Source organism: Poecile atricapillus, chromosome Z (genome assembly GCF_030490865.1).
Source record: "Poecile atricapillus isolate bPoeAtr1 chromosome Z, bPoeAtr1.hap1, whole genome shotgun sequence".
NCBI classification, from domain to species: Eukaryota; Metazoa; Chordata; class Aves; order Passeriformes; family Paridae; genus Poecile; species Poecile atricapillus.
The window spans coordinates 84,570,926-84,584,990 of NC_081289.1; the positions used below are offsets into that span (position 1 = coordinate 84,570,926).

Below are 14,065 nucleotides of genomic sequence, written 5' to 3' on the forward strand. Positions count from 1 at the left end.
TTTTTTCAGGACACTATTGTCCATCTCCATAGCTTTACAGAAAAATATTTCAGCTTATAAAGCATCTCCTTATTCTCTACCTTTTCTGAGGCTTCTTTTCTTTACTGTCTCTGATAGTTTATAAAGCCTCTTTACATATTGATTACTCTCTTTTTCTCTCTCTGTATAAAAGGACTAATCTGCAAGTCTCATCTGGGTAATGAGAAGGTTAAAATCTTGCCCAGGCTTTGTAGATGGTTCTGTGATCTCTGCCGGAGCAGCAGCTGGAGCTGTCTGCGATGGAAGATTCTTCATGGCTGCTCTGGAGAGTGTGGTCACTGTCTCAGCCTGCCGCAGGTCAAGGCTTTTTTTCCTTTCTTTACTCGGCAGTTTCTGGTGAATTCAGTCACAGCAAAAACTGCAGCCGAGCCAGGGACCGGCCTGGCCCGGCCAGAGCCCAGGGCAAGCCCCGCAGGCCCCATCTCCCGGCTGGGAGCCGCTGGGCCCAGCCCAGTCCCCGCCTGGGCCGCATGACCTGGGCAGGGAACGGGAGGCCAGCTGGAGCTCTGTTACCTTTCACAGCCAGGAAACAATGAGAACAAGAGTGCTCTGACTTTACATCTTAAGAAGGTGTTCACAGGTTGACTTAACTTTCTAATGGTCAAAACTGCTGTCAGTTCTTAGAAATGACCGAAAATTGGTCAGGAGAAAAGACTGCCATCAGCCACCAGCAGCTTCAATTTCCTTAGCTCTCAAAACTATCTTGAAGGTAAAGTCACCCCATAACATCTAGTCAACATGAAGCCCTATGTTGGGAAAACATAAAATAAGCAAAAGAAATCTCTGATATTCACTGTAAGAGTTTTTTTTTCTCTTCCTCCTCCGGGTTTAAACTAGGAACACCTTTGTGCTCTGTGTTTTTGAAACTTTTGATGAAGGAGCATTTGTCACAGCAATGGATGGTTGACCTCTCTGATTGCTCAGTGCTAGGCAGGTGAGACCTGATTTTAAAAAAAAGCTAGTTGATTAGCTCTTTCCTGAGATCAAGTGCTTAACAAGTAATAAGAACTGCTTTCCTATGACTGGTTTTCAAAGTGGAGATCTGAACGAGCCTTGAAGCATTGTATTGACCCTCTGATTTACACATTTGAAACATAATTTTCTTATGGCTTCCTGTTTTTTCACTTTTAAATTACAACAAGATCATTTCGTATGGGATATGTAACTTGCTTTGAAAATCTATCATTTTCTGATTTTATTGTATTAATCAGTTAAAAAAACTCCAAATGCTTGACTATCTTTGGGACTGACTTCTAAAATATTGTTAGTAAGACAGTAAATAAATAGGAGTTAGTAAGTAGGAGTGTCCATTAAAAAAACTGTGAAAATTTTGTCTCCAAAAGATACACAGTAAAATAAGGCATGGTTATATTTAAAAATTATAATAATTTTAAAATATGGTTTGCATTAATTTGCCATTTCTTCCTCTATTACTGGTGCCTGCTCTTATTTGCTGCATGTTTTAGGCACCTCCTATAATTTACTCTGCAATTTGTATTGTTTTCCATCAATTACAAACTTTAGAAGATGTATTTCTGTATCTTTATGTATGACTAGCTTGTTCAATAATCCATATTTTATGCTGCTCACTGAACTGGTTTTATAAGAGATGATATACAGTCTTATATTGTGTACATTGCCAAGGTAAACCAAATGTCACCTTTTAGCAAGGTGACTGCCATCATCCATAAGCACATTTTTTACTTTGTGTATGGGCCACGGTTATGAAGCAGTCAGATCCAAACTTTGTCAACAATCACCACTCTTCTAGAACAGTGGGTTTTGGAGTGGCCTGCTTTAGGTGCAAGGCTGAATTAGGTGCCATGTTACAGAGACCTTTTGCATTTGCAGTTGGGGAAACCTGTTTTTAAGCAATTCACAGGTATCTCCTGCCACTACAAGACTTCTAGGAATGTTTTTGAGACCTGTTTCAAGCATAGAGCTAAGGAATGTAAATTGTGATTTGAGATTTCTTTTGTTTACCTTTTTTTTTTTTTTTTTGGCAAAATCCTGGGAAGCTGGCAGCAGTGTTAAGGTGAGGTTTTGCTTGGGCTCTGCAGAGGGGCAGGTCTGTTCAGCCCCTCCATCTGCAAACCAGGATTTCCTCCACAAACACTTGCATTCTGAGCTGTGTGTGTTCTTGTAGCAGTGCTTTTTAAAGTGTTTTTCTAAAACATTGCATGTTAAGGGCTTACTTGATTAGTTAATAAACTTAAAAAGTAGAAAGTAATAAACTAATTAAAGGTCTAATATTCCAGACTAAGCTAAGATTTCCATCAGTTCACAGTTCTATGTGGCCCAGGAGTTAAGCTGGAGGTTTATTCACAAGAAGGGTTTTGGTTTTAGTATTTCCTGCATTTTGTTGTTGTTTGGTATACATGTTGTTACATGTTATACATGTTGTTGTGTTCTGTGGTCTACTCTGGGTCAGAAGCATCACACAGGAAAGCCCATTAAAGTCAAAGGGTTTTTGTTTTTTTGGATAAACTTGGGTTCGAAATAGTGGAAACAGTTTTATGAGCCTTTGATGCAAGACCCTAATCCAGAAAATCACTTAAGCATACCTACTTAGCTTTTAAGTCCAGTTGATTAACTGTGAAAGAAAATGCTATAGCACTCTGTTGAATGAAGATTGAATTTATGTATTTTTGAAAAGTCAACATGATACTTTTTTTTCCTGAGGAAAAAAAACCCTAAAATCTCTCTTCAGAATGACTGATGAGTTATAAGAAGTTCTGTAATCCTGTCCTGATTTGGGCCTGCATTTACCCTGCAAGCACAGGTGACTGCTGTTAGTGCTTGTGCTGTATTTGTGAGCACCTAAGAATATGTTTCCAGTGGATGAGTTTGAATTGGTTACAAGGAAATAATCACAGAAATTCTACTGTGACCTGAAATTATATACTGTCTTCAAAGTGAGAAAATATAAAAACATCTCAGTGCTACTGAATCTGTAGTCTGGACAGGTGAACAGTGGAAGCACTCAAACAAAATTTATTTGCACAGTATTTTTCAAATCTTAGTGAATTTTAGTGATGAAATTTTTCTGGTGAATTCAGTTGCTTATAACTATGTGTTTCCACAGATGTGCAGAATCCTGAACACTAGGGCAAAGAAGTAGGTAAGAAAGACTGGAAAAGCAAAAGCTGCCAGTTACAGATTCATTGATGTATTGTAGTGATGGAGATCAGAGGAACCACAGCATGTCTGTCTTACAGAGCCAAGTGCTTGTCCTATGACAGGGTGGCTTGAACACAAGGAAACTCTAGAAGACCTGAGAGGTCATTGAAAACCTCTCATGAGTTTATATTTTACTGCATGTGGCCCTGGAGTTTTGCAATGTTCTTCTACTCTATGTGGACCCAGAGTGGTGTTCTTTGTTTAGCAATCAGTTGTTACATTACTTCATACCATAAGCATGTGTGGACTGGATGCTGAACCACAAAGTTCCTGCTCCAAAAAGCTTATGTGAGACAGCCTGTTAAGTTGGAAATCTCTTTAATGCTGGCAATAACCAGTTGGTAATGAAGCCATGTAGGGTTTCCAGGGGTAAGGAAGGGTTCAAGACATACCAGTGTGCTTAAACTCTTGTGAAATAGTCTTGAGTAGTAGCTTACAGGAACTCTGGCTGCATTTCAGGCATCTAATGTTACTGCAAGTGACTTGCTATATGTGAAGTTAATTTTGAAAGGGTTTAAGATACTTTAGCACACTCTGCTTGCAGTGGATTCTTGCACTGCCTGCAATAAGGGAAAGTTTTTTCTCTCCTCTGATGTATTTGAATACATCAAATACATCTGGTCACAGACTGCACCATGCTGACTTCTCACAGACACCTGAAAGCAGTACCACTTTCCTTCACAGGCACTAAAAGTCAGTTTGGATCTTTCAGGTGTTTCTGATTATTGACATCATCAGTAAGGCTCTTTACAGGTACTGTATGCTTGAGTACTGAGGCAATTCTATCAGCCTGATCATCATCCATTGCATTTTTATAAAGTGCTTGCTTTTACCTAATAATTTGAGGGTAGAAAAAGGTTATATAAAAGTTGTATATGATGCACAACTTTTATTTTTTTTTTTTGCTAAAAATTTGACAAACCTGTTCAACAATTCAGAAATACAGGCCCCAGTAGTTAAGATCCTTTAGGAAACCCCAGTTCTTGGAAAATGACATTGTGTACTGGTTTCACTAAACACAGAGTATATGCAGAGCTGAGGTATGGTTCTTGACAGAACTTTTCAGCTCTTCAAGTACCGTGTTGGCTAAGCCACTGTGTTTCTCTGTTATCAGTACAATTTTGTTGCAGTTTCAGTAAGCTACTTACAACTTGATTGTTCTGCATAGTTTCCAGCACAACTGTACTTTTTGTACATTTGCCTAAATGAACTAACCTGTTATGTAAACTGGCTAGTCATTGTGTGATTTCTAATTACCTGCACCTGTCTCAGTTCCAATGTGTCATTAAAAACAATTGCTGTTGTTTTTGTCCAAAAACTGATTGTGTTCCAATAATGGATGAAATTATTCTGCCATGAAGATGTGTGCCTTTTAATTTTCTTTTGCAGGGAATTGAGCAGTGTCCAGAGCAGCATGGGGTTTAATTAGAAAATATGTGTATCTATGCCTTTCACCCTAAAGAGGACATAAGTACATATAAGGGTAATAAAAGATTGTTGTTTTGTATTGACAGTCTAGCCTAGCTATCCTGAATTTGGTACTTGACCAGTGGACAGTGCTTACTGTCTGGTCTTGAAGGAGCTGAATGTTTCTTGCAGCTCTTGGTTTAGTAAAGCTAATTTCAGGGCAGGAAGAGTGTACATTAGCTCCCTACTTAGCAGTGTTTTTCTACAGGCTTTGACTTGGGCAAGCCTTCGCAGGGGTAATGGTGGAGGCGTGTGTGGGCTCAGGCAGAAGAAAGCAGAAGCAAAAATTGAGGCATTCACACGTTTCTGCTGGATGAATGGGTGGTGATGTCAGCGAGGGGAGCAGCACAGCAGAGGATCACAGGGCTGTCCCTTTGTCCCTGGGGGCTGGTGAGCCAAGCTCTGCGCACTAGCCACCCCAGTGAGGTGGTGGCACAGTTGCTCTCCTTGATGATAGCCCTCCTGCATTTTGAAACACCTCTGTGCTAGGCTGGGTTTTTAGGTTTTGTCTGCTCTCACTGCTCAACAGAAGGAATTTGAAAGAAATGGGTGGTGTGTGTGTTTTCCTATATTTTACATGCTGATCTCTTTCTTTACTTCTGGAAACCCTAATTTTTGAACATTTTGACCTGACAGTGTCCCTTTAATACCATATTATGCAAGGATCTCAGACATTAAAGATATTGGAAAAGTGATTAAAAGCAATTTTCTAAAAACTACTCATGTGCCTTAAATTTCAGAGCCAAACTCTTGCCACTCCATTGACTAAATCAGTCTAGAAATCTCCAAAGCCTCTTCTGTGGCAGGGAATTACAAGCAGCAAGCCTAATCCTCAGACTGGTGAGAAAAGAGAAGCCAAAACTCCCAAACAAAGGTCTCAGGACTCCTTTAGAGGAAAATCAGGAGGAAAGCAGCTGTATTTTTGTCTCTTTTAGGATGTGATAGTGAAAAGGATACGTGTCAGTGATGGCTGAGGTTTATGAGTGAGTGAGTACCTCACTGTAGTGACAGGAAACATTTTAATTTGTTGTTGAAATTTAATTAAATTCTGACAGTTTCAGAATATTAGTCAGAGTTTTGTGAAAGGAGATGTGCATTCTACAGAGGCCTTCTACAAAACTAGGAATCAAGAGCTAGACTAGAAAAGTCTGCTGTTCAGAAGTCTTCTCTTTTCATTTTTACTTGCCCAGCCCTGATGCAGTCATGGATGACTTTAAAAAAGTATGAAGTTTCAAAACCCTTTTCCTGATGATACAATGAGTCTAAAGACCTAAGTAAAGCCTTAGATTAAGAAATGTATGTTAAGATTCTGCGGTGAATTTTACATACTAAGTGAAGGTTTTACCTTTAAAAATTAAGAATAATTACTGAAGTCACAGAGATTTCAAAGCTTAGCATCCAACAATTACTGTTCCTTTGAGGGGATTTGATCCTGATATACCTGAAGAGAAAGGTTCAAAGATTTCCAGTGAGATTCTTTGAAAAAAAAAAAAAGTCTGTGTGGCATAGTGGCTGTTCAGTTTCCTGAGCTGTAACAGGCATCACTGACACAGCATACCAGGAGGCAGAGGAGAAAGCCCATCTGCCATGCACCTTGAGTGCTAGGTCTAGGTCCCTGCTTTTACATTTCACTCTGGACCTAGTCCAGCAAAATGTAACCAGAATGTATCTGTTGTTGACCCTGTGAAGAATTATGGAAGGACTCAAGCATTTCTTTCAGGTAAATTGAAAATCTTGCCTTTTTATTTGTTTTTTGACACAGCTTTATTAAAATTGCAGTTTGCTAGTATTCTGGCAGGAGAGTGCAATTTTAAAAGCAATTTTGATTCATCCTCGCCACTTGCTCTATTGCACATGTATTTGACAGAACATCTAAATTTTCATGGTGGCAATAAATTTAACTATTGATCTTGGGAGATTCTGTAAATCTTGGAGGTGAAGGGCTATGACTGTTCAGAGCTGTAGTCTTACACCTAACATGATGGAATAGTTCTGAGTTATCTATATACTGGCCAAATTGTCATTACAATGCAATTTTTTGACATCATGCTCTGAAGTTCAGGAATGCATTTTTATTTGAAATGTCTTTTTAGCCCCCCAAATCTTGGATCGAAGAGGTCTTCAGTAAAAGAGAATGTGTGCACATTATTCCCAGCTCAAAAGATCCACACAGGTAAAACAAGGAATTTCTCTTTTTTCTATCAATTTAAAAAAAAAAACAACAAAAAACCAAAAACCTTTTATGGGCATTGTGTTTGGTTTGGATGGTGTTTTTCAATGTCTCAGTCAGTGATTGCTGGTCTCTGAGTTTTCATGGATCCCATCCCGTCTGGTTTAAATTAAGCTATTCATTTGAATTAGAAATTGGCAGCAGTTAACCTTACTATGCTTCTTAGATTTGTTGCTCTCAGACTGTTAACAAAAACAAGTATGGTATCCAATTAAGAGACTGAGCTACATAGAGTTACTGCTGCACCATTTCCCCCTTCCTCAGAATAATTACTGCTGCTAATCACAGTCTTCTGATACAGGAATTTCTGATCATACTGGTGTAGAGTGTGAAAAGAGTAAGAAAGAGATCAAATCCTCAACCTGTGCTTTAGGACCTGAGGAAGCAAACTTGACTTGGCATTCTGTATTACATATCTAGTGGATGGTGTGGCCTGGACAAATGTGAAGAGATCAGATTCTGAGAATGTAAACTTGTAATTTTGATCACATGGATAGTGTAGCATATGCAAGATAGACAATTCATCTACGAAATGCAGATCTGACATAGAGTCTGAGTTATGAAATACCAAACAAATCACTGAGGTTATCCAATACTTTTTCCAGGGGTTAGTGGTGGAGATGGCAGCCTTGTTTTGTTGATGAGAATTCTTTCACTGTTGAATTGATATTGTGAGAATAGCATTAAAGTTGTCTTATTTTACACAAGCATATGTTAATTACCCACCTTTTACCACAGATGTCCTGCAGGATGCCAGGTGTGCCAGAATTTAATCAGGTAAGAGTGCATAAATATATATGTACTAATTTTATAGTGACCTAGTAATAGGCAATCCTAGTCAAGGAAGCAATAACAAGAGAAATATCCTTCTTATTTAAGCTGAAAGCAGCTTTTCTAGGGTTGTGCTGGAGAATGCTTAGCATATATATAAGTAGAATAAATTGTGTGATAACTTTTAATTTATTTGCAATAGAAAATTCTACCCAAATACCTTGTGTGTATGATTTTGTTTTAATCTCCTCTTGAGGAATAAAAGGCAGAAATGTGTTTTTAAATAAGAGTAAATTCCAGCTATATCCCAGATTATATGAAGAATAGTGAGTCTATAGCAATAGAAAACAGTGAGAATTTTGGAATGAAAAAGAAAATGAAGGGAGAAGAAAAAGGGTAAAAGAAGCATCCGTGATAACAGGGTTTTTTTTAAGATTTTTCACCTTCTCTGCAGTGAGAATTCTGAGTCTCAGCTTTTGGGAAGACAAACAACAATAATTTCATCACTTTGGTGCTTTTGAATTGCATTTTTTTCAAGAAAATTGTATTTTTTTGACCTGTATTAATTAGTTGTTTTTGATCCAATATTTGTCATTCAGATAGTATTACATTTTGGTACAGTGTATTTATGATAATACATTATCAGTTATTGGAACAAAAGTTCAGCTTTCATTTGTTTTGTGTTAAAGACTGAGGCAATAACTGATGACTAGCAAGCTGGTGTCAAGTAGTCCCATAATCTGTGTTAACATGATTATCTGCCTTTTCATTATGCTTCACGTTTTGTTTTGCTTCTAAGATTTACAAGAATTATGTTTTACAAAGAGTAAATCAGTTACTCTCAAAATCAAATCACTGTAAAGGGCTGATACGCAGACTTGTAAGGCAACTGATGTATGTTTCTTTTCAGAAAGTGTGAGCTCCTTCTAAGAGAGTAGTCTTGCATATGTCTTACTTTAGAGCAGAAGAGTAAATATTAAGAGATTTTTGCAGGTCTTCCAAGAGAAGAAATGCAGGAGATGTTTTAATGCCTGCTAACCTTCAGATACTCACCTGGGCATTGCAACTCAAGTTACACTGTCCTTCAAAATATAGTACTTCAACTTCATCTCAATCCAGACTACAGCAGTTCTGTGCTCCTTCTCCTCTCTCCCCTCAGAGTGAGCATGTTGTTAATCAGTCTGGGAAGTTGTTAATCATGCTCAGAGTGAGCATGTTGTTAATCAGTCTGGGAAGACCAGTAGGACAAAAATTAACCCACAGAAGTGGAAAACCAAACCAAGAGCAGCTTTCACCAAATCAGCCTCCTGGTCAAACACAGTTTAACTGCATAAATGTGAATACAACACCAGGAGACAGAGGAAGAGAAACAGGAAATGTGCATTCCATTGGATGGATTTTTCTTTCACCTTTCTCTGTCAAGACATCCTGTATCTTTGTATGTCTTTTATCTTGTAGTCTTTTCTTTCAGTTTTTGCTGACCACTTTCATGCTGTTTAGATTAACATGAATCGAGTTTGTTGGTCTATGTTTGCAGAATGTGTGTGGGTATCTAATGTATATTTCAGTCAGCCCTTAAGTGTATTTTCCAAATGTTAACTCTACTTGTCTTCTTGAGTATCTCAACGTGCACAGAGAGCTTTCTTCTATGAGAATTTTTCTGTTTCTAACAAGGACAAATAATTTCCATATGATTCTTATGACTGGTTATATTGTATTTACTAGATCAGCAATGAAACAGGGTTTGGGCCTTCTGAGTTCTCTAGTTTTCCACAACAGTCAAAGAATCATGTGGATATACTTTTTGCCTACTATAATTCGACCTAATATTGTAGACAAATAAAATCTCTTAATGATTTCTTTTGTAGAGAACTTCCAAAGTTTGCAAGCAGTTTGTGAATGGAAACAGTTTGTGAATGAGTTATGCAACTAATTTGCTAATTCTAAGTAGAATTATTCCATTTAGAAGTTGCTAATCAAATTTGGATAACTTACCAGCACCTTTGTCCACACTCCCCTGGTGAGCTGAAATGAGTCTACTTTTCTATGCAGTACTTACAAACACATCCCAGACAGCAGTTAGAATGGACTCACCACATGAGTATTCAGAAGTGAGGTGTCAACTTCCTACATCCTTATACGTCTGAGATATTCTTGCAACTTGTCTATATATATTGCCTTTAAGGCATACCTTTTAGACACAGCTTCTAAACTGTTGCCTGTTAGGGCACTAGATATTGTAGTCTGACTCCTGCAGTTACTTTTATGTCAGTGTCAACCCTTTGGGTTTTCCCTTGTTGCTCCAAGTGTGACTTTTCTAGTAGCCTGCTTTTATGTTACTGATGATGTCCTGACATTCTCTGGTAGCTTGGAGAGCATTTGAGGCAAAAAGGCAAAGTCATTGCAAAGATGTTTTGTATCAATCCATATCCATAGGATCACAGAGCAGCTCAGGCTGTCAGGGACATGGTCTCCAGTATGCCAGGGGGGTCAGATGGGGATGCTTCACTCAGTTGTGTGAAACCCCCAAGGATGGAGATGACCCACCCTCCCCAGGTGCTGACTCCACCACTAGGTTGTCCTCCTGGAAAAAAGGCTTCTTCTTATTTCCAGCCTCAGACTCCCATGTTTCAGCTGTGCTGCTGCCTCTCACCCTCCTGCCATACATGACTGAAGAGCCTATCTACATCTTCAGTATCCTATCCTATCAGTATCCTATCCTATCCTATCAGTGCCAGGTGTGTTGTTGGAGCCCCTGAAGCCATTTCTCATCCCAGCGAACCATCCCCTGTCCAACAGCCTCTACTCAGAGACCGAGGGCTCCAATCCCACCATGAGTCACCAGAATAATCACTCTGCCCCTAAAGTCTGTCCACCCTGCTGGTGTCTCTCCTGAGTTGTGGACTGAAGCTGGAAGTGGTACCCAGACAGGGGCTGAGAAGCATCAAGCAGAGGGGATGGACCCTGCTGTCCCCTCACAGGCACCTCATTGCTGCCCAGGCACATGGATGACCCTGGCTTAGCCTACTGACACCTGTGTCCCAGAGCTGCCCCATCCCTAGGGCTGTGCATCCCCTCCATCCCCTTTTCCAGGTTGCAGGTGGACAGGCTGAACAGGAGTGGCCCTGTACAGACCTGAGGAACCCTTCTTGGGACTGGCCCACCACCCAGCCATGTCCTCACCAATCAGTCTGTCATCCCTCCCTCTGTAATGTCACAGCCCAGCTACAGAAGCCTGCCTAGAGCAAAGGTAGGTGGTCTCCTCTCATCCCCACAATTATATTGCATAAGGCTGCGAGGTGGGTCAGGCAGGACTGATCCCGGGTAAATCCTTGCTTACTGTTTCCTGTCACTTTCTCTTCCTTCATGTGTCCAGATGTGGGCTCCAGGAGGTCTCACTCCTTGATTTTACCTCAGACCTATAGCTGGATGGTGGCCTGTTGTTCCCCAGGGTGGCTTTTGCCTGTTTTGATGCATGACATTTGCCTTTCTCCAGTCACTGGGGACACCTTGATCTTCACAACCTTGGAATCTGGCTGTACAAGGGCATCACCACCTCCCTCAGCACCCTGGGATGCAGCCTGACATGTGTGAAATGAGGGCTCCTGTGCTATTCTGACTCAAATATCAACTCAGCCTGTTGGTGCCACTCCACCTTCAGCTCCATCTCCCAGAGCGTAGGAGGCTTCCTTCTACCATTTGCTTTTGCAGACCATTGAATCAACCAAATAATTTGCCTGGCTTGAAAAATGGAGTGCAGATCTAATTTCATGGTATCTTCTGGGTATCAAGAAGTGCCTTAGTTAGTGCAGCTCACCTTCTTTGTCTCCTTCAGGTTGTTTTGGGTTTTGGTTTTGGTTAGTTGGTTGCTTGGTTTTTTAAAAACCTGTTTCTTTGTCACCAGTTAGTTCTCACTCATCTGCACTGAAAACTCTCCTTTAGAATGCACATCTCCAGAGTCTTGCAGATGTTTACATCTAACCTGCCCCTAAATGGACAAATAGTACAGTTGAGGCCTAAGGCAGTCGTTGCGTTTGGGTTTTTGAAGGATGTTTAGTTTCTTAAAAGAGGAAAGAGAAGAATTTATCTCCATTTCCTAGGGTATATTAACTTCTGAAATGTCTAAAGGAGAACTGGACTGTCAGCTGTCACTATAAATTACACTGAAGTTAATCCTGTTGAAGACACTGAGGCCTGTTGAAGCCTGTGTGAGAATAGTGATTGAATTTGGAATCTGGGTTATTATTCCAGATGCAAACCTTTAATGCCAACTGAGTTTCTGGTATCTTTCTGTCCTGTTTCTGGCTAGGACAGGGTTAATCGTTTGCAGAAGCCAACCACGGGCCTGACTAGGACCCAGAGGGTTTTTCTCTGAGTCAGGTCATAGTCAAGGCTTGGGGGGAAGGGAATCTCTTCTGGGGAGGAGGGGTCCCTTCTGGATCGAGTTAGTGTGGTCTTGTCAATTGTCAGGGGCTTTCTGTGTGAATCATTCATTTTTTGTGCCCCTTGTCATCAGTTTGTTGTTACTGTTCATTTCCTTATCTGGTTGCTGTTTCCAGCAAACTGTTCTTATCTTAACCCATGATCTTTTACCTTTTGTGCCTCCAGTCCCCCTCTCCAGCCCCAGGAGGGGGAAGGACAGGAGGAGGAGGAGTGGGAAAAGTACGTGGTTTTTACATGTTTCAGTGGGAACACCAAACTGGGGAATCACAGAATTGCAGAATCACAGGTTTGGAAGAGACCTTCAAGATCATTGAGTCCCACCCAACCCAAACATCTCAACTAAACCATGGCATCAAGTGCCACATCCAGTCTTTGTTTAAACACATACAGGGATGGTGACTGCACCATCTTACCAGGCAGAAAATTCCAGTACTTCATCACCCCGTCTGTAAAAAACTTTTTCCTAATATCCAACCTATATTTCCCTTGGCACAGTTTAAGGCTGTGTCCTCTGGTTCTGTCAGCTGTTGCCTGGAGAAAGAGACCAACCCCCACCTGACCACAACCTCCTTTCAGGGAGTTGTAGAGAGTGATGAGGTCACCTCTGAGTCTCCTTTTCTCCAGGCTAAACAACCCCAGCTCCCTCAGCCGTTCCTCACAGGGTTTGTGTTCAAGCCCCTCGCCCCTCACCACTCTTGTTGCCTCCTCTGGACATGGTCAAGAGTCTCAACGTCCTTCCCAAACCATGGAATACCATTCCTAAAACATGACAGTCTGTTTTGGCACCTAATGTGTGGCAAGAAGAGCTGAGATAACAGCTGATCAGGGCAGAGCTGGTTGGAAACAACTTTGCTCTCAGTATTTGTTGCTGAAGGTATGGAGGCACTGCTCAAAATGTTACTAGGTCTGTTCATGTGGCTGTGGTACCAGCACCATGTATGCTACCACATGTGCTCCTTAAAATGATATTTCTCTAAGTACGGGGAAGAATCAGGATTGCTTTGTTACTTTATTGTGTGATATCAGCTTATGGCATCATAGCATTGAGGGCAATGGAGGTAATTTGTGATCCGTATTCAGTGTTGCTCTCCTAACCTTATCTTGGGTGCTACCTTTGGGACTCCATTAGAAATCATAACAAGACACGGAAAGATGATTTTCTCCAGGTTTTCATCCCCTTTTCCTCCTACAGGCCTGTTACAACAGCTTTGGAGAATTTTGGATTACTTTTAGATATTGAGGAAACCGTGTTCTTGCTGCTAAGTCTGCCAGGTCCCCCAGTATGGTCCACGCCACAGCTAGAGTCAAGAAAGAGATTTCTGGGGAAGGTTATTTGGAGTTCTGCCGCAAGGGTGGACAGTCGTGAGTGGCATGCAATGTGGAGGGACGTGGGCCAGTATTTGGAAGATTCATCCAGTGATTTGGAAGTTCATCCCTGCACAACTACAGGACCCTGTTAAAATGATAAAATATATCATGGAGAAATGCTGTGGCAGTTCCAGAGAGATGAGAAGTTATACAACGTGCTGGGCTCTGGTTGCTCTTTATCAAACACTTCTCAATACTAGAAAGTGCCCTCAGGGGGAGGACAAGGAAAGCAAAGCAAGAGACGCTGCAGTCACTCCACTGCAGCTGAACCAGAGGCACTGGGTCAAGTGGTTGATAGGGCAGGAGCACAGGTAGTCTTTTCCTCAGTCCCTTTGGTGGTGGAGAAAAACCATTAATGGAATAGGAGAGCCTACATTATCAAAAAGTGCCTCAAGGGCTGGTGTCATCAGCAGGATTTTGGGTTCTTTGACCATGGGGCAACATTTTCAGCATGTAGTCTGCTGGAACTGGATGGACCCCATCTCTGTGTTAAGAGCAGAAGGATTTTAACTCATGAACTGGCGGAACTCATTGAGAGGGTAGAAGGGGGAAGGGGATGCAGCTGGG

The 14,065-nt window shown here is 41.0% G+C and overlaps 1 protein-coding gene across 1 annotated transcript in view; it reads left to right on the forward strand.

The window, feature by feature from the left end:
• Positions 1–14,065, forward strand: part of TRPM6 (transient receptor potential cation channel subfamily M member 6) — a 93,453-nt gene that overhangs the window by 15,290 nt on the left and 64,098 nt on the right. The window contains exon 4 of the mRNA XM_058827188.1: positions 6,780–6,859. Coding sequence (XP_058683171.1) covers positions 6,780–6,859 — 80 coding nt within the window. The remainder of the gene's footprint in view (positions 1–6,779; positions 6,860–14,065) is intronic.